The sequence below is a fragment of the Electrophorus electricus genome, chromosome 15, assembly GCF_041902795.1.
Source record: "Electrophorus electricus isolate QZ-2024a chromosome 15, ASM4190279v1, whole genome shotgun sequence".
Lineage (NCBI taxonomy): Eukaryota > Metazoa > Chordata > Actinopteri > Gymnotiformes > Gymnotidae > Electrophorus > Electrophorus electricus.
The window spans coordinates 10,141,443-10,167,920 of NC_137511.1; the positions used below are offsets into that span (position 1 = coordinate 10,141,443).

At 45.6% G+C, this 26,478-nt stretch overlaps 1 protein-coding gene across 20 annotated transcripts in view; it reads right to left on the reverse strand.

Moving 5' to 3' along the window:
* usp54b (ubiquitin specific peptidase 54b) overlaps positions 1-26,478 on the reverse strand; it is a 68,349-nt gene that overhangs the window by 11,416 nt on the left and 30,455 nt on the right. For 5 of the 20 annotated variants that reach the window (XM_081698204.1, XM_081698202.1, XM_081698201.1 and 2 more), the window contains 7 exons: positions 20,802-20,894; positions 14,842-14,976; positions 12,591-12,704; positions 12,070-12,152; positions 2,262-2,370; positions 753-899; positions 105-254 (listed from right to left, as the gene is read on the reverse strand). In XM_081698204.1, the coding sequence (XP_081554330.1) occupies positions 105-254; positions 753-899; positions 2,262-2,370; positions 12,070-12,152; positions 12,591-12,704; positions 14,842-14,976; positions 20,802-20,894 (831 nt within the window). The other 15 variants (XM_081698211.1, XM_035533891.2, XM_035533884.2 and 12 more) reach the window with 12 other exon arrangements.

The following is a 26,478-nucleotide window of genomic DNA, read 5'->3' on the forward strand; positions in this document are numbered from 1 at the left end:
CCCACCCACCAAATACACACACACACACACACCAATCATCTTTAGAGAGCAGAAATATAAATACTATAAGTGAACACTCTTTAACCTGCACTCCCTGCCATTACCTCTTTCACATGTGCGTCATCAAAGTACATCCACTTGCGTATCTTGGTCTGGAAGAAGAAGGTGGAGTAGTGCTTGCCGTAGTAACACACCATGCCCACCAGGTAGAGCTCTGATTGCTTGGCCCGGTCATCTGTCACTCTGTAGAACAGCTGGGGTGGGACAAGTGAGAGAGGATCTGCTTTGAAGTCTATGATGCAAGTGGACAGCTCACCATTCAGATGTACGGAGCCGCCCACCCTATCCTCAATGACTAAATCATGGGGGAAGGGCAAACTGACTTATCTTTATGGAGGGGGGGGTGCCCTGAGTTACACAATCACAGTGACACTTTAATGAATACATTTAACTCAGCTATATATCCATATTAATCACTGGAGTGAAGCTACATGTTTACAATTTAATCTTGTAAGCAAGGTCAGAACATACATGAAACTTGCTCCTGCCTTTCAGATCATTTATGAAATCTGCTCCAAATGCAGAATTCACCTCTGCAGTGGGAATGCCTACTGCAGGAAAGAATACATGGGGTTTACATATGTGCAAGGTGAAATAAGGCTTGTACAGTTCTATGGTTATGGGGCGAACATAATCAGGGAGAAGAGAGGAGTGTGTGTGTGTGTGTGTGTGTGTGTGGGGGGGGGTCTTACATCCCCCAGACGCAGGCAGGTGCCCAGGCTGTGGATGACGTCTTCGGCAAGATCCGAGTGGTCCGAATCCCACACCAGGCCAATGCTGATGATCTCAGGAGAGTTCATCAGGACCCGGCGAATGCGCAACATCTCACCGCAGTTACTCTGCCAAATACAGACAGACAGAGGCGCCTCTCTGTGAGTGTGTGTGCGCACATGTATGTGTGTGTGTGTGTGTGTGTGTGTGTGTGTGTACACAAGAAAAAGACACAGAGAGAACACATACGTCAGCTCAGTCTGAGTTTGTGTGCGAGTGTGTATAAGTGTGTGAGAGTGTGTGCTTGAATGAACAAGAGACGGAGAGAGAACGGGAGAAAGGGAGTCTTTAAGAGTGGCGGAATGGTCCAGCGAGGCCTTATGTTCAGCACCCAATGTTCTAGCAGCTTTTTTTGAGTCATCGCCCACTGCCGTGCGGCTTGGCACTGACAATGCGGAAACAGGAGGAGAAAACCCTGCGAGCGGTGCTGCTGCCAACCTGACCTCTTCCCACCCCAGCACTGCTTTTGTGCAGTGGAGAGAGAGAAGGCCAGCAGGATGGCACTGGGCTGGCACCAGACCTGGGCCGGAAGGGATTAGACAAAGAGTGCAGTCCTCAGAACTCAGCCACAGAGCATCACCCCCCTCTCCCATCTCTCACTCTCTCTCTCCCCCTTTCACTCTTTCTCTCCCATCTCTCTTGCTTCTCACACACACAGAACAGCCAGTGACTGCCTAATAAGCTGTAGCACTGAGAGAAACACCCAGTATTCCATTAGCTGACAGTCCAAGTTGCTGAGCCTGTCATGCAGAGTGCCAAGAACCCACAGGCTTCAGCCTGGAGCCTAGGCTGAGCTCCCCACTGCAACTGCAGCCGTACAGAACGTCAGAATTCCCCTTACGCTGCCTTCAGTTCAGGCAGTTTAGAGGATCAATTCAGGATATCGAGTCAAGCATTTATGTGAGGAATCATCACTGAAAGCACAATTAACCTGAAAGACTGATCTATAGCGAATCCCATAGTGTGTGTCAACTGCTCAAGTGGTGGAAATATTGTGGACCACAGAGACAGGCTATTTTATTTCATGCTGCATCTATATGAAATGAGCAGGGAAGTGGAGCGCAGTGCAGACATACAGTATGTATGAAGAGGAGAGGTTTGCAGTATTGTTGTTTTCCAAAGCCAAAGACTGGACACCAGCAAAAACAGACCCTGCTTTTCCCCAGTGAAGTATAATATGGGTAAAAAATGATTCATAATATATGTGTTGGAGCGTGAGGGCATGTATGGGAGTGGATGGGCATGTGTTGGAGTGTATGTATATGTTTGGGTGTGTGTTGGAATGTATGCGTGTGTATGGGCATATGCTGGAGTGTATGTGTGTATATGGAGGTGTAGGGGTATGTATGGGGGTGTGTTGGAGTGTATGCGCGTGGATGGGCATGAATGGGTGTTTGATGGAGTGCGTGTGCATGTGCGTGCATGCTCACTGGGCAGTTGCGCAGGTCTCCCATGGTGCTGGCATTGCGGAGCAGCTCCCCAAACATGTCCGGTGTAGGCTTCTCCCTGCACTCCAGCATGCGCACGGCCTGGTTACTGCAGCAGAGGGAGGCACACACACAAACAGGTCCTCAAGCACCAGGAATCATTTGCACCCTAGCATGTACTTTACTGACAAAGGGTGCCATTGCACCTGATTATTAGTGTGTGTGTGTGTGTCTGTGTGTGTGTGTGTGTGTGTGTGTGTGTCTGTGTGTGTGTGTGTGTGTGTGTGTGTGTGTATTGTAGTAAAGGTAGTCAAGGTTTGTAAAGGTAGTCAAAATTGAAATACGGTGCACTGATGTATGCATGGCTTCCAGAGAAACAGAATGTTTCAGACAGAGGTCTTACATCAGTTGTTGAAGCAAGGTGTGAAATATCCATCCATCCATCCATCCATCCATCCATCCATCCATCCTTCCTTTCTCTCTCTTATGCAGCTTGAATAAGTATTCAACATCTTCAAAATAATACTGCGTAGAACCACCTTAAACTGCAATACCAGCAATAAGTCATTTGGGGTGAGTTTAAGAGGAACTGTTTAGGAGTAATTGTTACCCATTCTTCCTGGCAAATTTGCTCCAGGTTGTTCAAGTTGGTTTGTGGACTGCAATTTTCAAATAGTGTCACAGATTCTCAGCTGGATTTAGATCTGAACTTTGACTTATAGAGCATTCACATTTTGGAAGTTCAACCACTCCTGTGTTGCTTTGGCCTTGTGCTTTCTGAAAGGTGAAGTCTCTCCCTAGCCTTTTAGATGACCGAAGCAGGTTGTCTTGCAGTATTTCCCTGTATTTTGCACCATCCATCCACCCTTCAGTTCTAACATGATGCTCAGTACCCACTAAAAACAAGCATCTCCACAACGTGACACCACCATCTCCTTACTTCACTGTTGGGATGGTGTTTGCTAATGGGTAGTATTAAGCTCGTGCCATGGCTCTGTACGTCTCCACTTTGTTCTCATCTGACCACAGAATGTTTTGCTGGCTCATTCTGAGGCTTTCGGGCAAATTGCAGGCAGGCTTTGACGTTTTTTTTTTTCCAGTAATGGCTTCTCTCTAGCCATCCTCCCTTAAAGGACATTTGTATGCAGAGATTACTGGTGCAGTGTCACTCGAGTCTCAGCCACTGAACTCTGGAGCTCTTTCAAAGTGACTGCTGGCCCCTCTGTGGGTTCTATCAGAAGTCTACCTCTTGCTCTGATGCTGAATTTTGAGGGACGGCCTAGCCTAGGCAGCGCCTGGGTGGTATGATGCATCCATTTCCTCACAACACTCCAACAGTGTTTACTGGAATATTCATTATTTCATATGCTTTTCCTATCTTGTGCATGTTTAAAGCGTTAGCTCTAATTTTCTTAGAATGCGATTTGATCTTAGTTTTCAGAACTTTTCTTCAGATTCATCTGAAGTAAACCTGGAGTTTGCACAGCATAGGTGGTGAATATATAAGCAAATAGCATTATTCATTTCTGTCATAGAATACTTTTTACATAAAACCCAATATCACTTTAACTGAATTCATTTTGAGGGTCAGTCTTGAAATAAAACGACAGCACAAAATATCAAATATTTTTTTGTAATCCAGATGGATGTGATGATAAAAGCAGAAGAATATTTTTGTATAAAATATATATCTAAAAAATATATAAATATATGTATATAAATGAACATTGGGAATACAACAAGCACTACAACTATTATTGACCACCACACAGTCATGGCCTCAAATGTGAATGCAGCACCATTTATAATTTAAGAATAAATCTTCCTGAAAACACTGACAGCCCACAAATACATACAACACTGTAGGGTTATCAGACACAGTCACTTTAAATGTATCTAATAAATGGGGCAAATGTAACAATGTAGTTTTCATGGAGACAATCAGATACTGTCTCTTGGTAGATTGGTAATCCCTGGAGACAAACATAGCCGCACTCCCTCTATAATCGACAGGAGCCGCAGCCCGATGCTCTGATCGCAGCGCTTTACTGGCTAATGTCTCCCTATGCTCGGAGAGATAGCATATCTTTATGGTTCAGAAATATCTCTCCAGTACTGCCTCAGCTGTCAGTATGTCTTGATGAGAGGGGAAAGTGTGCTGAGATAGATTCCCAGAGGTTTAACAATGTTTGCTTGCACACACAAAGATAAAAGCAGACATACACATTGGCTTAAATCACACAGAGGGGTGAAAGCATACCGTCTCAGGACGGACATTACCTACTGTAGTAGCATTCACAGAAGAATACCAATTAACCCTAATAATGAATGGGTGCAATGACCTTCTCTTTGCAATTAAAAAAATTCCAATCGGGAGCTCAGCGTGAAAGTGGGTTCTGCCCATCATCAAGAGCTCACTGGTTCAAACCCTGCTGATGCCACAGTCATCAGTGACTCTGGTGGCATTACTGTCTATGAGAAAATGGACCACAATAATGTTCTGATCACATATATCCATATATTTCTTATGCTGAAATGCTTAATAAACAAATCCATCAATAAAATGTTGATTGGCATTCAGAAGGTTTGATATTTTTAGATCTAAAATTTGATATTGCATGCTATTCATTTCAGCACTAATGTAAAGGACAAGGCTATGAAATACCTACCAGCTGTGTTAGCGATAATTCTGGGGATCTCTATAGACCCACTTCAAAGAATGAATCAGGGGACTCTGGTCATTCCCAGGGAGAAACATGGCTCAGACAGGATTTATTTATGAATCATTTGACAGTGAAGAAAAAAGGCTGATCCATCTTGTTGTCCTTACAGCTCCACAAATGCATGTACATCATAATCTTTCTTTAACAGCCTCCTTATTTCAGGTGCTCAGGAAACCATTCAGGGATATAAAACAGCAGCTTGTATCTTTTATTTCATAAAATATGGTGGCAATTAAAACTGATTTAAGCTCAGTGAGAAAGCGACAAATAATACAGCCCATTGCTGTGTCACTTTCCAGTTCACACAGCACTTCTCCAAATTAGGACCATAACACATTTGACAGCTCACTAGTGTAAATGATGAAATCTCCACTGTTTCATTCCTCTGTGGTGGGCATAACATAAAGCAACATCATTTAGTATTTAGTTATTGAGTTTGACCATTTCAACTGATCCCATCAGATTTTGCTCACCTTGCAATGTCTTCTAAATATGCCTGACTTTACACTGTGTGTGAGCCTGGCCAAGCAATTTTTTAACCAGCAAGCTCAAGTAGTAATCTCTGAGTCCCCCAGGTGCATGTGCTGTAGAAAATGCAGCAGTGTATTAGTTTAGCAGCTTTCATTTTGCTGTATAACACCATATTATTGTCGTATAACACCAAACTGAAACTTGGGTGCGGATTTTGCTTTCTGTTGTGGGTCTGTGGGTGTGGGTGGGTATGTGGATACTCTGGGTGTCCTGAGTGAACACCACAGGCAGCAAGCAGGGGAACAGGCATCTAGCACACAGCAGGAAGGGAACACTCTGTACTATTACTTACTGCCACACAATGACACAATCTACTGCAGTGTGTGTGTGTGTGTGTGTGTGTGTGTGTGTGTGTGTGTGAGTGAGAGAGAGAGAGAGAGAATGCTGGAATGTGTGTGTGTGTCCTTCACACATACTCAAAGTTCAGCAGACATCAAGCAGGTCTAGGGTCTGCCAGGTTGGGAGTACTGAGAAGAACACACTTCGCTGAAGCCCTAGTCTATTATGGAGGTCAAAAGATGTGGCTTGCTCGAGCAAAAGCTTTTAGAAGCTGTTTCAATAGATCACCTGGTTTTATTAGTATGAGACTTTTAACCTCTGTCACCACCAGCGAGGGCACAACAATGGCCCTGACAGACATAGAAACAGTTCTCAAGGCTTACCTGTATTTTTACAGCACCCTTGACAGGTGAGGCAGTTATACAGTGGGAGGAGAGGGGTCAACAGCTAGCACTGCCCATCATCACAAAAGAGCAAACAAATAGGAGTGTTTAACCAATATCACCTAACTGACAGTGGGCAGAATGTTTGAGATCCCCAAACCCCAACCCCACTGCGCTCATTGGGGATGGACACTGTGGAAGGCTTGGGCCAGGCAGTGTCTGTGTGTGTGTACACACACACACACACACACACACACACACACACACACACACACACACACACACACACACACACACACACACACACACACACGAGCCTAACAGAGTCACCATGTCAGTGGGGCAGTGGAGATGTACCTAGTGCAATAAAACCAACTAATTGGATAATATAAAGTCTTGGGAATGCTAAACAGAAGAAGAAAGAGCAAGAGAGACAGATAGGAAGAGACAGATAGGGAGAGAGACTGAAAGGGATATGGAGACAGAGAGAGGGAGAAAGACAGTGAGCAGTCATGAATTAGATGAGCTCATGAAATATTTTACGTTTTATAATTTAAAGATAGACCTTAGAAAATGGTTGAAATCATATATCTTAATTCTAAACAGAATTTGATTTCTAAAAGTATTACATTCAGCTAAAATATTACAACATATTAAAGACAGCATAGCAGAGCAGAGCATAGCATAGCAGATTTACCAGGCTATCTCAGTAGAAAGGACAAACACCAGACCAGAAGGGAGCAGGAAATGATAAAGAAAGGAAGAATAACAGGGACAACTAAAGACCTCAACAGGAGAAAAGTGTAAAGACAGGGATTCCAACGGGGGGCTGGTGGGATCAAATTAATTAACTCAGTAGACAGATCTGTGTTCTCCACATTTGGGGTAAGGAAACACCTGCTACAGGTGAACACTGTCAATCAACATTTAATACTGTCTTTCTAGAAGAAAGCTACAGTTAAACTACAAAAAAATACCAGTTAAAGATTTTAGCTAGCTAGCTAAGTTATAAAAAACGACCAGCTAAAGATTTTAGCTAGTTAGCTAAGCTGCTAACCTGGAAAAAGTGACAGTTGGTCAAGCCCATCCCCCATTGGTTAGGCTGTTGGCATTTTTTAATAATTTGTTACAGTGTATAGAAATGGCTAGAGTAGCAGCAGCCTGAGCATTTGAGTTTCCTCTCTGAGAACAGCAGGCAGCAGTACAAGCTGAAAACACAGAGGGAACATCCACACAGTGTTTAAAGACTGTAGTGCACTTAAAGGGAAAACACTGAAAACACAGATGTGTGGCATTCAGACATTTGCTCACACCACAAACACATTACAAAGCATGGGATCTGTAAGGGTAAACAGATCTACATATTTAAGGACTTTGGAAGTTACTAAAATAGATTTTTGACAGTCAACTTGTATCAGAAAAGTATTGTCATGGTACAAGGATGTGAGCCAGCACTAAAACAGTTTGATGAAGTCTTCCTTTTCCTCAAAGAGCAATGTGAGAGTAACAGAACTACGGGTCACAGTTTGCCCCTCCCACCCACACACAGGGCAGAGGATGCATCAGAGCCCTCCCTCACCCATAGGGTAGAGGACACGGCCCCCTCAGCCCACACTGCCCCTACCCTGAGCCCACACCTCAGCACCACTGTAGCCAAGATCAGAGACAGCCTCTCCCTGTTAGAGATGGACATAGTAGGACTGAAGGAGCAGGGGCAGAACCAAACCCCGCAGAGACCAGCGGAGCCAGACCAAACACTGAAGGTGACAGTGCAGGAGCTGAGACACAGACAGCCTGCTGGAGATGGGAGAAGAACTGAGAAAGGAGCTTGCACAGTGCAGGGACAGTGCAAAACAGGAGCTAGTAGAGCTGCAACAGGAATTGAAACGAGAGCTGTCAGGACTCAGACAGGATATACACGAAAACGACACCATCATAGTGGCTATTAAAGCACAGCTGCAATCTCACTCTGCCCACACTGAGCATGGCTGACCCTATCCCAGCCCAACAAAGCCCACTCCCAGTCCCACAGAGCTTGCTCCTAGTACCGCACATCACCCCCCTGAGCACCATAGTGCTTGTTCCTATCGGCCTGCACCACCTATATGATCACCATCACTCCGCACCACCTATATGATGGTGCACACGTGATCAAAGAGTTTGCTAAAACACTGAAGGCTGTGGCACTGGGGTGAGATGTGCACACAATCACAACTTATACAGGCGAGCATCCAACAGTGCAGAGGCCTTCAACTGACAGCATATCCACTAAAAGCCCACCTGCATACAAACTCCATTAGAGAATCACCTGCCCCTACTAGCACAGCAGACACCATCAATCAGATTTACATTTCAGCTCACCGCAACCAGCCAGTCAACAGTGTTACCCTACAACTCCCCACCCCCCACCCCCACCCCTGCAGTGCAGCCTACAGCAGCAATACAGTTACGCTCGATTCCATCAGAGGAACACACTCCAGTCAAGAGACGGGTCAGATCAAGCAATTACTGCAGTACATCTGCACCAGACTAAAGCTGCAAAGCCTCATATGAGCCTCTAAGTTAATATTTCTTTTTGCCCCCACAGAAACAACTATGACAATGTAATCAGCAGAAATGGAAAAGAACTTCTGCAGAAGTTCACATTTTCCAAACTAAAAAGAAGGCAATTGGTTTGATCAAGACTGTCTATTAATATGAAAAAGCATGGCACACCCTCAAGCAACTGACACTAATCAATAAGTCAAAACAAACCACTTCTGGGACAACCATACCTGTAACATAGTGAAAACAAACCAGACACTCATGTTTGGCATTTCCCTGCGTGTTTTAAGGCAATAACAAAAGGTGTTGTCAAACAAGTGCCAAATTAAAATGTTCAGAAGGTAAAAACCAGAAAGAACAGCACCCAGTATACAGGGAACATCAAGAGAATAGTCAAAACAGTCAAAAGCTAAAGTACAGAAATACAAAAATACAAGGCAGACAAGCAAAAGGGAAAATCCAAAACAGATGACCAAAAAAAAAACAAAACCCCACAACAGGGAAATACCCCAAAACAAAGCCTACAGACAGAGAACAATCAGTATATCACTGAATGTTGGCAATTCTTCACAATGAGTAGAAGCAAAGTCCAGGTTTAAATATTCTTTGTAATTTGATAGCAAATGGGAGACAGGTGAAACAGTTGAATAATCTGGTGATATAGATAAGGGAAGGAGATGATGAAAATGTGGCATGTCCTCCCAATGGCTCCTGGGAATTTGACTCCCTGTCACAAACTACATACACAACTGAATCGGCAGGTGGGGAAGAGACAAAAACAACCTTAAAAACAGAGACCATGAAGAACTGGTGATATCAAATGAGGGCATTTAGACAACTTATTTCCAAACTCTCTGCCAGGAAGTAGAGTCAAACGCAAATCCTCAACAAAGTCATATAAATCAAAAAATGGAGAAATTAGAATTAGCTGTTAAAGATAACCAAACCCCATTAAACTTCTTTATTTAGAGAAGGAACTTATGGAGAAAATTAATAAACTAAAATTTAAAAAAAGCATTTGGGTCTGATGGTTTACTGAATGAAATGATAGCAACTTCAAATTTCATTTGGCTATTATAAATAATCTAAAACCTGGTTCTGAGTGTAGGTTTCTTCCCTGAAATCTGGAGTCAAGGCATCTGTGTGAACAGTAATCTGGGATTAATATGTCGCATTTTAAACTCTAGATTTCTGAATTTACTAAGCACAATGTCTTGAATAGAAGCCAAACTGTATTTATACCAAATTACTACACCATTAGTAATATTTACATCCTACACACCCTAACTGCTAAATATGTTGTCCAAAATACACGCAAAACATTTGCATGCTTTATAGACTTTACAAAGGCTTTGAATTCCATCTGTCAAGGTTTATTTTACAAAATGATATAAAGTAGTATAGGGGATAAAACATCTCATTAAGTCAATGTACATGGGAAATAGGTATGGTATAAAAACTGGCCATAAATGAGAAAATTTCCTCTCTCAGGAATGTAGAGTGAGACAAGGCTGCTATCTAAACCCAACACCTTTTAATATCTATATTAATGAATTGCCAAAAATACTATAGGAGTCTACAGCTCTTGGTCTCACTCTGCATGATCCAGAGAATAAATTCGTGCTCTGTGCAGATGACCTGGTTCTGCTGTCCCCCACTGTACAGGATCTGCCGAAGAACCTGAACCTGCTGGAACAGTACAGCCAGACCTGGGTCCCAGCAGTAAACCTAAAAAAGACTACTGTCATCATATTGAAAGAATCCAGATGTCAGGGATCAAAACACATTTACATTAGGTGTCAACAATACTGAATATTCGAACAGTTATAATTATTTAGGGATCAAAATGATTTCTTCTGAACATTTTAACTGATGAATGAACTGAGCAGAAAAGCATGCAGGGCTTTGTATGCGATAAAACAACACATCAGAATTTAGCTAAAACTTTTTGATTCTGTAACTGTTCAGCATTAACTCACACCAACACTACACATGCTCAGGATCAGAACATAACAGCAAACCCAATCAGAATCACCCCTAATATAAAACAACTCAAACAAAACTATATCACTTATTTAGAAACTCAATCAAAATCACAAAGTAAATTGGAGTGTTATCTGGCCCTAAACTGATAGTACAGCATGGCAGATTACCTAAGCACACTGTCTGATTCAAAACTGAGCTCCATCCTGACCGAGTACAGACTCAGTGACCAACGCCTGGCCATAGAGGCCGTCAGACATAAACAGTCATGGTTACCTAAAGAACAGAGACTGTGCCAGCAGTGCCAGGACAATAAGACTGAGACAGAGCTGCACTTCCTAACTGAATGTACACAATTTACTAAGATTAGAACTAAATTTTGAAAGAATTAGTCATATATTCCCCAAGCTTAAAAGTCCTGATAAGGAAATGCTGCCGTATGAGTTGGTGGACATAAAGAGATCAGCACACTGGCAGCATTGTACGTTCACTCCTGCCACAGGCTGAGGGACAGTGAATGACCATATCAGATACCATACACAACACAGTTTAATCTATTATTATTATTGTTGTTGTTGGTGTTCGTATTGGTGATAGAAGTAGTAGCAGTAATAAATAAGTAATAATGGTAATAGGAGTAATTATTATTATTATTATTATTATTATTAGGTAATATAAGAATCCCTACCTGCTATTTCCTGATATACGATTTAAAATATTTAAAATCTATTTTACTTTTTATTTACCATGTTTAATTCTTCATTAAAGCTTTGGCAATTAAGTGTGAATATGTATCATACTAATAATGCACCAATGAACTGAATTAAACTGAATTTAATTGAGAGATAGGGAGAGAGTCAGAGGGGAGAGAGGGAGAGAGAGAGGGTGGGGGGGCTACAAAAGGTAGAGTATCGAGTGAAATTAATCAGAGTAAGTGAGTGAGAGTGTATGAGTGAATGCGTATGTAGGCGTGTAGGGCTGAGGGAAAAAAAAGCCTTCCTCGCCGAGTACTTCCTTTACACCGTTCTACACGATGGCTCTCACCGGGCTGACATGTTCAATGACAGCTAATAACCTGTGATAGAGAGCCCCATTGCGGCTGTGCAGGCTTAGGCCTGCTACCTCCAGCGCAGTCATCCATCCCCTGTCCTCACACCCACTCAGCCAACAAAGGAGCCATAAGGATGGTGCATGTCCCCCGCTACACGAGCTCCCCCCTCCACGCAGCTTCTCGCGGCCCAGCACTGACAGACCCGGCAAATAGTACCAATAGCGGTGAGGCACGCCTCCTGCTGGAGACGCCTGCTGCCAGACTGAGAGTCAGGCATGCGTGACTTTGTGTGATTGACAGCACGGGCCCCCACTTACCACAGCGATGTGGTGGAAATGTAGTGTACCATCTGGATGAAGGGCAGTGGGTCTGAAGTGGCACCACAACTACTGCACACGCACTGAGGGCAGCAGAGAAATCAGCAATGAAACACGAGTGAATGCGCACTGTAAGTCTCACATTAAACATTCATTTGAATAAAACACAGCACATAGGTGCACAACAGCATGGAACAACTTCCTTTCCTCCTGTGTGTAAGAGTGAGTGAGCAGGTCATTTTGGATCTCCTGGTTTCTCTACTTCATGCACGCTGAACGCAAGTACTGTCATATACAAAACTGCCATCTCTGACCACAGTTTGTGACCTTAGCATTGCAGACCAACTGCAAACTTGTGAAAACTGTTCCTGTTTACACTGTTGACTGGATTTGTAGACTCAGCCACACTGGGATTTCTTAGAAATATGTTTCACCATGTCTTGCAGAAATATCTAACGCTGTTCTGTGGGGTTTAATGGGAGAGAATAAACTGCAAGAGATCAGGCACAGCTGTTACAGACCTGTTCAAACAGTGTCATGGCAAACTTCTGGTGTGGGATGCAGTGCTTGGCTGTGCAGATGTCCTCCTTAGTCTCATCGGAGATGTGAAAGTGTATACGCATCAGGAGGTTCTCCTGCAAGGAAAACAGACATTTGACACTTCTCTGTCTGAGTGTGCACGCGTGTGCATGCTGTCTGACTCAACTGTCTGGGGTGTTTGGGATGTTTTCTAATGGGGCTTTGTTGATGTGCATTGTGAGAGAACGAGTTTCGAATCTTATCGCGTCAAGCAAGTTGTGTGGTTCGCTTTGTTGATTCATTTTTCACTGTCAGCACTCACTTCACGTTAATCTGATCAAGGGAAAAGAACACATCTATATTTCATGCGAATCATTCTGATTCCCTTGCTGAACAAATTTAAAATCAATCGATCATGCTGCTGCCTCCCAACAGAGATACAGCCTGTGAAAGAGACAGAAAGAAAGGGAGGGGAGAGGAAGCAAGGAAGATAGAGAGAGAGGAGAGAGGGGGAGAAAGAGAAAGAACGAGGTGAGGAGATAGAAAGAAAGACCAGCAAGCAGAGAGGAAAACTATACATCAGCTCCCACTCCTGCTCCTTCTCTTCCCCCTTCATCTGCCTGACCACTGGCCATGCCCACCATATTCACTCTGTATCAACCTGCACTGAGCGTACTGGCCCCAGCCCAGCAGCCGGGTTCACATGCAGGACCCACACTAGCCAGCGCACCCTGGCAGCTGGCTCGTGCCTACAGAGTCAAGCAGCACTTGCCTTCACAAGCCCTGGAAAAAATAAACACTATTGGTACCTAAAGTGCGTGTCATTTCCTGCTCCTGCAAAAATAGGAGATCTCCCATCTGCAGCAGAGCAGATGTGCAGACGGGTGTGCGTGGGAGGAGCGGAAATGAGGAGTTACGGCCTCTCCTCTCACACTCGGAGAGGGAGCAGGAGGCGGCAGGCAGGAGCGGTGTGGTGAGGGCCTGGCCCCGTGCCTGACTCTGCCTTCTATACGAAACAGTCAAATAAAGAGTGAATTCATGGCAGCGGCTGGATTCAACAGCTCCTCGGATAAAAATAATCAAACGGAGAGCAGCGACAGAAGCTGCCTGGTGCTCCAGAACTACTGGAGAGCTGCTAATTGAACTAAATAACACTTTGATGATGTCGTCTTTTGTGACCTTGGAGAAAGAGCACTGCTGCTTTCACAAATCTATAGCGGAAAAGTCCTGACCTACACAGAACCGGCTGCATATAAATGGGTAGTTAAGAATGAGCCAATCAGAGGCTCTCTTGGTCAGCTATCTTGATTGGACAGCTCAGCTGCTCAGCTGTGAATGATCCTTCAATTGCTTATTTGCTTAAAAGCAATTATCAGTATTGATGTTTAAGAAGTGCGTCCTTTAAGGCCATGAATGTTAGGTAAACTCAGTCCATGTGCCTTAATCAAGTACAGGCTAATAATCTGGTTTGTGGATTAGAGGAGTGCGTTAGCCTGGGGAGGACAGGCCTAAGAGTAATAGCATCTCTCCAAAACACCCCTCACATACTTGCTGTTCATACAAACACGAGTGAGCTGATTAATTCAATTACAGACCACAGTCGGGGCACTCTTTATACCCCGAAAAAGACTGTGATGTTTATGTTCTACAAACATGTTTGTCATTACACAATGAAATATCAACCCTGAAGTGCAATAGCAAAGACAACACTTTCATATTTCATTTTGTCATGGTTTTTACCAGGCTGTGACAGCTGGACTTATCTTAAAATGATTTTAAAACATAAGGAAATAGCCTCAACCCCCACTTGCCTCATATCAGCTGTCTTAAGTTAGGTTTAATGTGCCGTGTGCCCTAACTGCTTCCAGTGCCTATAAAAAGACATCACCTGCTAAGTACCTGCTAACCACCCAGCTGAGTTAAACATCACTTACAGCAGCGTAACGTCCTCCGACTCCGTGTGTTATCTCAACCTGCACACCTCCCTCTCCCACACTCCTTACTCTGACTGCACAAACAGCAACACTAAAAGAAAAGCTCTTTTAGATCTCCAGTCAGGGATGATAGGATTCGTGAGAGATTAAATGGGGGGGGGGGTTTCAGGTCAGGAGATGAGAGGAAAGAGCTGACAATACAGTTTCAGGGAGAGAGATGAAGTTATGAAAAGATGGTGTGATCGACAGACTGAGTGGCGGAGAGATGATAAGATAAGGGCAGGAGGAACGAAGACAGCGGGAAGAGGCAGGCTCTTACGAAGCACTCGGCGGCGTCGTCCATGATGCCCAGCTGGAAGCGCTGCTCGTCCTGGTAGGTCTTGGCCAAGGCGGTGCGCAGGGCGTCCGACGGCAGAACCTTCTCACTGCTGAACTGGAACTGGGCAAAGATGCTCTGCAACACACACACGCACATGCACACATGCACACACACACACACACACACACACGCGCACGCACACACACGCGCACACACACGCGCACACACACGCGCACACACACGCACACACACACACACAGAGACACACATGCTGTAAAAGCACACTGAAGCTGGGATGCGCACATACACTCCCACTCACACTCACACACAAACCAGCACAGCCCTCATCAGCACACCCACTCCCTGTGCGATGGTAACACTCACTCATTCTAGCTGCAGTTGCACAGTTTACCTTCACACAAACTTAGCAAGTGAAAACAACACTGGTGCACATTTAACCCCTTGTCTTTCAATTGTTTCGAACAGAAAGGACAAGTCTGTAGCTACAGCTCAAAGTAACTTCAGACCAGTGTGTAAGCTTTAAAAAAGGACATTTAAAAGACTAAAACTGTCAAGCAGTACTCTATTTCCCAGTCCATCAGCACTGGCGCTGGTGTTGAACCCTCAGAACAACCATCGTAAGAGAAAACAAGCTCATCTCAGTCCAGGGAGCCCAGGAGACGCAGGGACAGGACATTAGCATCTCCAGCCACGCAAAAGTAGCAGAAGCTTGGCACACACATCCACTGGACAATGAACCCAGGATGATAAAGAACCCCACAATGACACACCTCCACAGTAGGGAGGGTACGAGTAGGGGGATTCCCCAGAGCAGGGCGGGCTGCCGCCATGGGGAGCGGTGATGCAGCGTGATGACTGCAGCAATGCACCAAGAAGAGCCAGAACGGGGGAGGGAGGGAGAATGAGAGCTTAGCCCACGGAGCGTGAGCTGGACAAGGGGAATTTTCCACCACTGCACCCCAACCCCCACCACCACCCCTATCATCAACTGACAGTGTGTACACCACTGAAGCCTGCTCTGATGCTCTGATTGGATTTTTCCAGTTTTAAGTGGATTTTTGAATTTTTGGTTTTAATGCCTTTCGTTACAGCAATGCACACACACTCACTCTCACTCACACTTGCATACACACACCCTCCCTTTCTCACTATCTCAAACATACAGTCTCTCCATTGCACTTCCACGCCATCATTCCCTCCCTCTCTTCCTCAGCTAATGAAACACTCAGGAGAGACGAGGGCCAAATGGAAGTCCGCTGTGTATGCGGAGCACATACATCACACCCAGCAATCAGTCCTCAGACTGCTCCCAGCTTCACTGTGTGTATGCCCGTAGCAGTGCTGGCCAACATACATCCACAGAGTGTGTGTGTGACTATGCTGACCATGACACATTGACAGAATGGCAGACTCGTGTGCGTGTGTGTGTGTGTGTGTGTGTGTGTGCACTGAGAGTGCTTGGTGGAATAATGTACTACAGCTGGAGCAATGGGGGGGTGAAGCTGAGGACACAGAGGTCAGTGCACGTGACCCCATGGGAATAGGATTCGTGCAAGCGCACAGTCAATCTGCTGATCCAAGTGGTAGACTAAACCATCAGTGCTGGAGTCAAGAACACGCAGGCAGAAATACTAACACACATACGCACATACACAGGCACATGCAGACACACACACACACACACACACGCCCCACTAGAGCCTTCATTGTTAGTTGTAGGCCCTGAGGCATCGCCTGTGAAATGAGACATTAACCTCCACTCAAAGACACAAGTCCCCAGTCCAGAGTATCAGCACATAGCACCGCACTGCTCAAACTCACAAGGACAGTGAGAATATGCAAAAATACACACACACACACACACACACACATTTGTATGCACTCTCGCTGTCTCTCCTGCCTTCTCTCGCTCTCACACACATGGATGCGCACACACACACACCTCCAGCACGCTCTCTCTTACACAAAACACACATCACTACAAAGTAGCAAAAGTGCACTGCTCAGAGCCTGCTTTTTAGGGATGGACCTTTAAGCAGTAATACCATCTAACACCCTAGCAGCTTCCACCTACATCTAAAAACTGCCTATGAAGACATGTTCAGAGAATATGGAGCATGACGCTTGAAAAAAGAAGTGACATATATACCGTAGGAATTAATGTGTTTGTGTGTGCACGTGTGTGGATGTGTGTGAATATGCTTATGTGTATGTGCTTGTGTTTGCATGATTGTGAGTGCATGCATATGTGTGTGTGTGTGACAGCATTTTTCTGCTACTGGAGTATATGCAGTCTAGCAAGTTTGCACTAATGATATCAATGATATCAGAGTTTACATAGCAGTAGTAACTTAGTATGTATAGAGGCAACCTCTATAGTAAGTGTTTAGTAATAAACATACTTCCCGCATTATTGTCGTTTGTGTGCATTATCATTAACCTAAAATTCAACACATTGTGTGGTTTGTTTGTTTTTTTAAACTTTTGCAGTAATGTAGTCAGCAAAAATGACCTGCAACTCATTTACTGCCAATCGCTAAACAGCCAAATGTGTGTAATGCCTTTGGATGCTCAGGGCTCTGCCTTGGTAGAGCATGTCTCAGGTCTGTGTGGCTCTTGGTGGACAGCCAAGAACTTTTACTGCTGGGTCCTGCAATCTCTGGGGAAAAACCCAGCTCTGAGAGACAGGGGAGAAATATTCACAAATAAGAAGACCAAATAATGTACTATCGTAATATACTAGACTTGTTATTTACCATATATACTCTGTATCTAATTGACTTTATCTGTTTTCAGTTAATGCTTTTCTCATTTGTTTAAGCTCTCCTATGCAGTTTTGCCAAGAGGAGAATGGGTTTTCCGAGTCTGTTCCTCCCAAGGTTTCTTCTCTCACCCCAAGGGAATTTTCCTTGCTGCTGTTGCCCTTGACTAGCTCATTGGGAGTCTAGACCTGCTTCCTGTAAAGCTGCTTCAAGACAACGTCTATTGTTAAGATTGCTATATAAATAAAATTGAATCAAAATCTACTGAAAGAGCAGAAGTGACTTTGGGTGTGTGAATGTGTTGACAAGGGAGAGTGAGCAGAGTATGAGGAACTGCCCGGAACCACAGGGCCCACAGGTACAGGGCCTAGATAGGGTCTGGTAAGGCCATGGATAGGGTCTGGGTATGTATACACACACACACACACACACACACACACACACACACACACACACACACACACACACACACACACACACACACACACACACACACACACACACGTCTCCACATTGTAGACTCAAATCTACCTTCTTTCATTTTATTGGGCATGATTAATACTGGGCTGAGCAGAATGCCTTCAGAAGTCACTTTCTGCCTTTTGCTACCCAATCCTCTGGGGTGTTATGTTGGAGGACACTGAACCAGGAGATGGACGCTGAACAAGTCCAAGCTCATCTGCAACCTCAGGCCAACCAGCAGACAACTCGCAGCCCTTGTTTCTCGAGGTTCCTCAAGCTATCATCAGGCACACATAATGACATCTTCACACCATTAAGGACTTTAACCTTTAACTCCTCATATACTCCAAGCACCCTTCAGTGGTTCCAGATTCTCACTCCTCTGGCTTTTTACTTTTCAGATTAGTTTCAAAGTAGTTATTCACAGTACTTTCCTGAACAATATGCCTTAAGAAAAATAACATAATAATAAGCATGGGGGCTAAATTCTGTAAGAAAACTAATTTTCAAGAGGACACACAGACTTTATCAAATTAATTTCACAGACATATCAAGGCCAGTGATCTCAGTCAGTGAGCTCCCAGTGTTTCTGTTCTGCCCAAACGAAGACAAGTGTCATGCCTTAGACTCACTCATAGGCCTCATGGTGTTATTTTCCTAATTGTAACAAGGGGAAGAAGATCTATTTTTAACAGAATAAGGAAATTTCTGCCATTGATGCATGTGAAGAGGATTAATACATTATGTAAGAATGGAAGTGAAGGAAAGTGGGAAAAAGGGGAAGAGTCAGGAGAGTCAGAGAGAGAGAGAGAGAGAGAGAGAGAGAGAGAGAGAGAGAGAGAGAGAGAGAGAAGTGAGTGAGAGAAGTGAGTGGGGTGTGGGGGGGTGTGGTGTATATGTGGTGTGTGTATTTGTACGTCAGTGATGTGTGTATGCGTCATGGTCTGGCTCTGTATCACCAGAGCCCAGCTTCCCATCTATGGTTCCTGCTGCCTCAGCACTTCACCCACACACTTAATTAAGGAAAAGAAAGAGAGAGAGAGTGGGAGAGAAAGAGAGAGGAGAAGAGAGAGTGGAGCAGAAAGAGAGATGAGAAGAGAGAGAGAGTAGAGGACAAAGTGGAGAAGACAGTAGAAAAGTGGAGGGAAAAGAGAACAGAGACGAGAGAGATGAGACTGGAGGAGAAAGATAGAGAAGAGAGGGAGTGGAGAACAGAGAGAGCTAACAACTCTGGCATTACAACGAACTCCATTCATTTCTTACACACTCACACACTCATCCCTACACTAGAAGGACATATGGTACAAAGAGACATATTTCATGCATCAAAAAGTTTTCCACCTTAACTTTGTCCTCCCCTTCATACACACACAGTACACTCACGCCTCACCACATGTAACAAACATTCATAGGCGCCACCATATGCGAGACAGTCTGCTTCTCAAGACGTAACCTCCTCTAGCCTGCCAATGTGAGATTCACAGGCTCCCCAGCAGTAGTCTCTCTCCCTCTTTCTCTCACACCCACACGCACACCCACACACGCGCACACACACACACACACACACACACACACACACACTCACTGCGCCATAAGGCTCCTCTGTGCTCATATGCCACCACAGACTGGTGTCTGGCTTCCTTCTTGGGGTGATCCTCACACTGCCCAACAGGGTCTAAGACTTATCTTGTCTCCATGGGTTCCCAATAAAGCCATCAACCAATTCCAGTTCACACAGCCCCTGGGGAACCTGCAGGAACCTGCTAGCCCCTCCCCTCTTTAACCACCAACAGGCCTCCAAGGCAACGCACAGGCAGGTAGGGGCCATTATGGCAGGCCATTACAGCAGGCCATTATGGCAGGCCATTACGGCAGCAGGTGGGCGGGGTAAGACCCATCAGGGTGAGGAGTAGCCAGGGTAACAGGGAACCGTGGCAACACTCAGACCCAGAGGGCAGCCGAGGAAGCAGGCAGAGATTCCAAGAAAAAGAGTTAAGAATTGGCAACACTGCAAGGAGACTGGCTCAGTGACAACATACCAGCTATCACAGGAAGAAGAAGGCAAGAAATCAGAACCTTTACAGGGGGCTCAATTTGTGCCCTTTATCCACTAAGGCAAAATAAAATGCAGTTAGCTGATGTGTTGTTATTTTCAGAAATAAACATCCACGTACAAAAGGAGAAGGCCTTTTAACACAGAGCCATGGCTAAAATTAGGATCACTCAGAGAAACGTCAGCTGTTAGGCTTCTACGGGTGAGACAAGGCCCATAAATAGCACTTCCACATTTAGCCTGGAGGCAACAGCACCACAGAACTTTGTGTGAGCTCATTACATATAATTTAAAAAAAGGGTGAACTGCATTTTGCAGTTCCTCTTACTCCTCTTACCTGACTCACTCTTATGCTCACTCTCACGTTCACTCTATTTTTCTTCACAGGAAAGGGAAACAACTTTGTCAACAGATGGAGAGAGAGAGAGAACAGGGCAGAACATGATGATGCTGACAATGATGAGGAACTCATTTTGGGCCAGTCAGGAAATGAGTCTGCTACACTCTTCACCTCCCCATCCCCTGCTGGAACATCAGTTGCACTAGGCATGGAGGTATTTCTCCAGTATTTCTGGGAGGACACACCCTAACCCTACACATCCTGCTCCTGTGACCAGCTCACTCCAGCTCAGTTCTTTCAGAAGGGCTAGACGTGCACTTACCTTCAGAGCACAAAAGATGCACGAGTCCTCCATACACTTGTGGTTGGTAAGTTGCCGGAAGCTCCTGCGGAAGATGTCAAGATGCCAAAGAACCTGGGTTTGAAGAGAGAGATCCAAAATGTCGACAAAGAGAATGACAGCAGAAATCCGCCTCTGGATGTGACATAAGATCATGTGACCCATCTGCAGAGAAGAACAGGAATGGAGTTTCTTTTTGACACAAAGAAGAAAGGAATGGTGTTTGGTTAGAAGAATCACCATGCAAACAAGCAAAGCCATCATGAGGCTCTTCACATGGGCAGTGCAGTCCACACCCCCAATAACCTCTCAGCCAAAATCAAGATGGCATACAACTGCTTTAAATCTGTGTCTCCTCCAAACACATTTTCACTCAATCCATGCACATCTGCCCTTTACAGCATTACCCCATGCAGTCCTGTGGTTCTATGGTCCCAGAGCTCTACATCTCTATCCCGCACTCGATCGCTTTGCCCGAGATACCGGCAGTCCTTCGGTCGCCCTCAGTCATAGAGGCATGGTGCCGGCAGCCTGCAACACTCCACTTAGTCCTCCTCACAGCCTGGGAACTGAGCACCTTCCCGCAGCCTAACCGCCCCAGGCCGAGGAAAAGCTCGGAGCAGAGAAAGAGGCTAGCGACCAGAGCCGAAGACCCGCGGAGAGAGGGAGAGAAAGAAGTGAACGCTCACTGAGAGAAAAGGCAAGTGAGAGAGAGCTGTGATCACAGGACACCTAGTGCTGGGGGGAGGGGGGTAGAGCAAGATAGTTGCAGAGATGTAAAACTATGAAGTGCTGACACTAAAGACCAAAACAGTATGTAAGCAGGAGGTGTGTGTGTGTGTGTGTGTGTGTGTGTGTGTGTGTGTGTGTGTGTGTGTGGGTCGGAAGGGAGGGGGGAGTCTATTCTCTATGCATGAGCACTGGTCTTCAAGGCATTGGCCTGTCAATTAGATTAATTTACATTCACCCTACACAGTGAGATGGAGTGAGGCAAGAGGGTGTAGTGAGCAGACAGCACCTATACACGCATTGAGCCATCTGGAAGCCCAACCCTGGTCTCTGTCACCCCCACGCCCCACACACACAAACACACACACACACACACACTCACACTCACACACTCACACACACATCCTCTATTCACCCACCTCTTGCTTTTGCACAAACAATCAAGCCACGTGCCTCACAGCTGGAGAGCAGCACCTATTACACATCCTCCAGCATCTCACTCGAGTCTCGCTCAGTTCGAGTAGGCAACAACAACAACAAAAAAAAACATGCCAGAAAAGCTGCAGGGTCATCATTTATATGGAAATCAGTGACATCCTGCAAACACTGTGTGGTGGGCACACATGACCCAGCCAGATGCCATGACTAACACCAGGGGCTGGCGCGGGGGCGCTGCCCTCAACACCCCTCACTGCGTCTGCCACCCTGGAGCTCAGAGGGCTGTGTGGACCTGTATCTCTGCATCACTACTTCAGCCTTCAGCCACTCAGGAGGGACCAATCTGTGGCTAATGACTGCCACGTAGCGACACCTGATACACCTAGCTCTCACTCCCCCTGTGTTTTCAGTACTTAATCACATTATCTCTCTCTGCACAGTTTGATTATAGATGCAAACTGTCCCATTGCAGTGTCTCAGATGGAATATTGATATTGCTGATTTTGACTCACACATGCACATACACACAAACCCCAAAGAACTGGCACAGCTTGTCTGATTCTCATTCTCAGCTATTCTGGCAGGAGTTCTGGGCATTAATGGACAGTTGATTCCAGTCTCCCAGCAGAACTCCAGTCTCCCAGCAGATCTCCAGTTTCATCTCTGAAGCCTCTGTAGCTGTGCTCTGAGCCCTCAGCCAAAGGCACTCACTCACCTTTTCATGAAACCCCCCTGCCCTCCTCTTTCACATGACCTTATGGTTCTGCAGAGGGGATCATATCCTGAAGAAAAAGGAGGGGGAGAGGATGAGGAGGGGGAGGAAGGTGAAGCGCTGTGAAACACATCAGCATGTGAGGTAAAATGTACAAAAACACTGATGCACACTGCAAGTGTGAAGCATTATGAATTTTGGGGCAGACTTACGGCACGCTACACATGGACATAAAGATGACGTAAGAACACTTTATTACAACCCGATAATTATCACTAATAGTGCTTTGAGAAAAAACGTTCTTATCCTAGGGTCTGGAATCAGCATCAAAAAATGTAGTATGTTTGTACTGACCAATCAAGAAACTTCTCTAAAGTTATTTTGCATGTGCATGAACTGCATATAAAAGGTTGATCCAAGGGAGGGGCTCTGCTTGGATGCACTTAACAAAACTAACATCAAGCAGCTTTCAAACGCACTATTAAATGGACTTTTACCCAGTTCACCACCACATATACCCAGAAAAGAGAGCACTTCCATAGAACACAGCTGCATGAGAGTTTCATGAAAGCTCAGGATTAACCTTTCACTATCTGCTCCCCGAGTGCACCGTGTTTCTGAGTGGCAGTAAGAAAAGAGAGAGGAAAGAAAGTGTGAGAGGCATAGAGAGAATGATTGGTGGATAGAGAATGAGTGGAGAACAAAGAGAGAGTGAAGGACAGAGACACAGAGAGAGAGAGGGGGGGGGGAGAGAGAAAGAGAGACTTCAGACCTCCAACATCCTTGAACAGCCAAGCTAGTGGTTCCTCATGTGCAGAGTACAAAAACACCCCAGCCCCTCATTGGTATGCATACACACATACATGTATATACTTTCACACACACACACATGCACACACACATACACACACATACACACACTACTGCAGCAAGCACTGAAGATGCAGCAAGCAGGATGTGCTAATACAGGGACACAGTAGTAACGGTGGGTTCCGTCTCATTTAAAAAGCCTAGAAAGCACTGTCTGATGATGAGGCGTGTGCTGGGCCACGATGACCGTGGAACGGGCTGCGTTAATGCACTGGCCAGTGACCTTGTGTGTGTGTGTGTGCATGCATGTGTGTGTGTGTGGGTGTGTGTGCACATCTCGCGTGGGCAGGCTGTGATGACTCAGAGTGACAGACGCAGACTCTCTCCTTGTGCGTCAATCGCCAATCGATCAGCAGCAGCTCCTCAGGGGAAGGTGAGTATGCAACAGTGCACATAGAGAAAAGGTTCTGTAGCGGAACTGAACCTGCACTCACTATCACTACTCTGTGTGTGTGTGTGTGTGTGTGTGTGTGTGTCAAACACAGTGACAACTCCTCCACCACCTACACAGAAAGAAATATATTACATAATATATATTAAGACAAAAACTGTGGAACTAATAAAGCAGTACTTTTGTTTTTTAGCAATCAAATCGAATCACATTTCCCTGGGTGTGCTAAGATATCATGTGCAGGAAAATGACCAGTTAGCAAGCCATGGGAAAATAAAACAAGGAATTTGTTTAATAAGCCCCAAAGATACAGAGATTTTCAGTGCTCATCCACATAATCATCTCTGCATGCTGAGGAAGAGGAAGGGCAACACAGAATGTCACTCACTGCTCCCACATGGACAGGCTCCTCACTGGAGTGAGTGATGCTTCAGCAAACAAGCAAACAAGCACAAGTCTAATACATGAGAAACAGGCCAGGATGGGGAAGAAGGGAAGACGGGAAGAAGGGAAGAAGGGGAGAAGGGAAGAAGGGAAGAAGGGAAGAAGGGGAGAAGGGGAGAAGGGGAGAAGGGAAGAAGGGAAGAAGGGGAGAAGGGAAGAAGGGGAGAAGGGAAGAAGGGAAGAAGGGGAGAAGGGAAGAAGGGAAGAAGGGGAGAAGGGAGAGAAAGAGAGAGGGAGTACTCTTCTGTGGAAGAGTTCCTCAGAGCATCTGCTTCCTGCACTCTCTGCCCAGCCACCCTGTCACTCTACCACTGTTGGCTCATCCCGCAGCCCACGGGGTAATTAATATGACCGACATTCTATTGAATCTTTGGGTGCGAGGGATTCATTTTGTGGGATCAGTTCTAATTAAACCTTTTTGTTTAATTCTGTAAAGTCGAGCCTTGTGCTCACGCTTGCTCTCACCTATTGTTTTCTTCTTGGGTCCCGCTTTAGCTCCACCTAAATGTCTCAGCACTGTGGTAATGAAGCACAAAGCTTATTTGTTCTGTCTAAATAGATGAAACTGTAAGTCAAATATAGAGTAATATTAATATGTGTAGAATGGTGTTCTTACACATTCATTACAATAACAAAAAAGATTCCCTGAAATACATATTTGAATAGATGAGGATAACCCAGACATCACATAAAAACATGTCATATCTTAACCAAACTTTGTGACTGACAGCTCATGACCTACTTTATCTCACTGTGGAAAAAAGGCCCATCAGCAGAGGCATGCTTGTTTGGGCCCTCTCTCCCTGTCTGCCTGCCTCTCTCTATGGCTCTCGCTCCCTCCCTCACACTCAGCTCTCTCTCTCTCTCTCTCTCCCCCGCTCTCGCTCTCATTCTCTCCTCCTCCCTCTCCCCCTCTACCCCCGCTCTTCCTCCCCTGCGCATGCTCCCTCTCGCTCTCTTTCTACCACTCTCTCTCCTCTGCTCTCGCTCCCTCTCTGTCTCTCTCTCTCCCTCTCCCTCTACCTCTCTCTCTCTCTACCACTCTCTCTCGTGCTCCCTCTCTCTCTACCACTCTCCCCCTCTCTCTCTCCCTCTCTCTCTCTCTCTACCACTCTCCCCCTCTCTCTCTCCCTCTCTCTCTCTCTACCACTCTCTCTCTCTCACGCTCCCTCTCTCTCTACCACTCTCTCCCCCTCTCTCTCTCCCTCTACCACTCTCTCTCTCGCGCTCCCTCTCTCTCTCTACCACTCTCTCTCTCTCTCTGGCGCTTCCTCTCTCTCTCTACCACTCTCTCTCCCTCTCTACCACTCTCTCCCCCTCTCTCTCCAAGCAGAAGAGTATCTGAGAAAAGCTTTCAATTCATGCTTATATCTGAGGAAGTGGAAAGCAAACCCCTAGTGAACTATCACAAAAACATCAAAACAGCCAGTTAAGCCTTTCAGCACAGTGCGTTTTCCAACAGGTTTGATATTATGATAAGGACAGCGTCGTGGACGCCTGGCTTTCCTCTTTGTCGCTTGCGCCCTTTCATCTTGCCCCTTGTTGCACATCTTCATTCGTGTTGGATGAGCTCATCAAACTCTGCCACTCTTTCTGTTCTCTCCGACTCACCAAAGATCTCCCTTGACAACAGCACTTTTCAGTTTGAATAAATCATCCCCGTATGACACGGCAGATATTTCACATGCTGTCAGGCGGGAACAGCCTGCAGCCTCTGAAGAGGGGTCTCAGCACAATCACCCAGACTGCGTGGGCCACCGTCAGCGCTAACAGGAGGTGCCAGGCGACCGACCAGGACCAAGAGACTTCTCAATCAGGGTCAGTGCACAGATGTGCGTGTGAGACAGGTGTGGGCTTTGGCCTGGCAGTCTGTGGCATGTACATGGGGTTGCAAGGAGGTAAACCCGAGAGGGCGTGGACTTTAAGGAAAGTACAGCAGGTGGGTGTGGTTGTGGGGCTGCTGGGTACGGGTGGGTAAGCACAGGGCATCACCGCAGGGGGATGCAAGAGAGACCGGGTCCAGCCTTCCTCCTGCAGGCCTGAGCAAACAATCTGCAGGCTAAGGCAGTATCTGC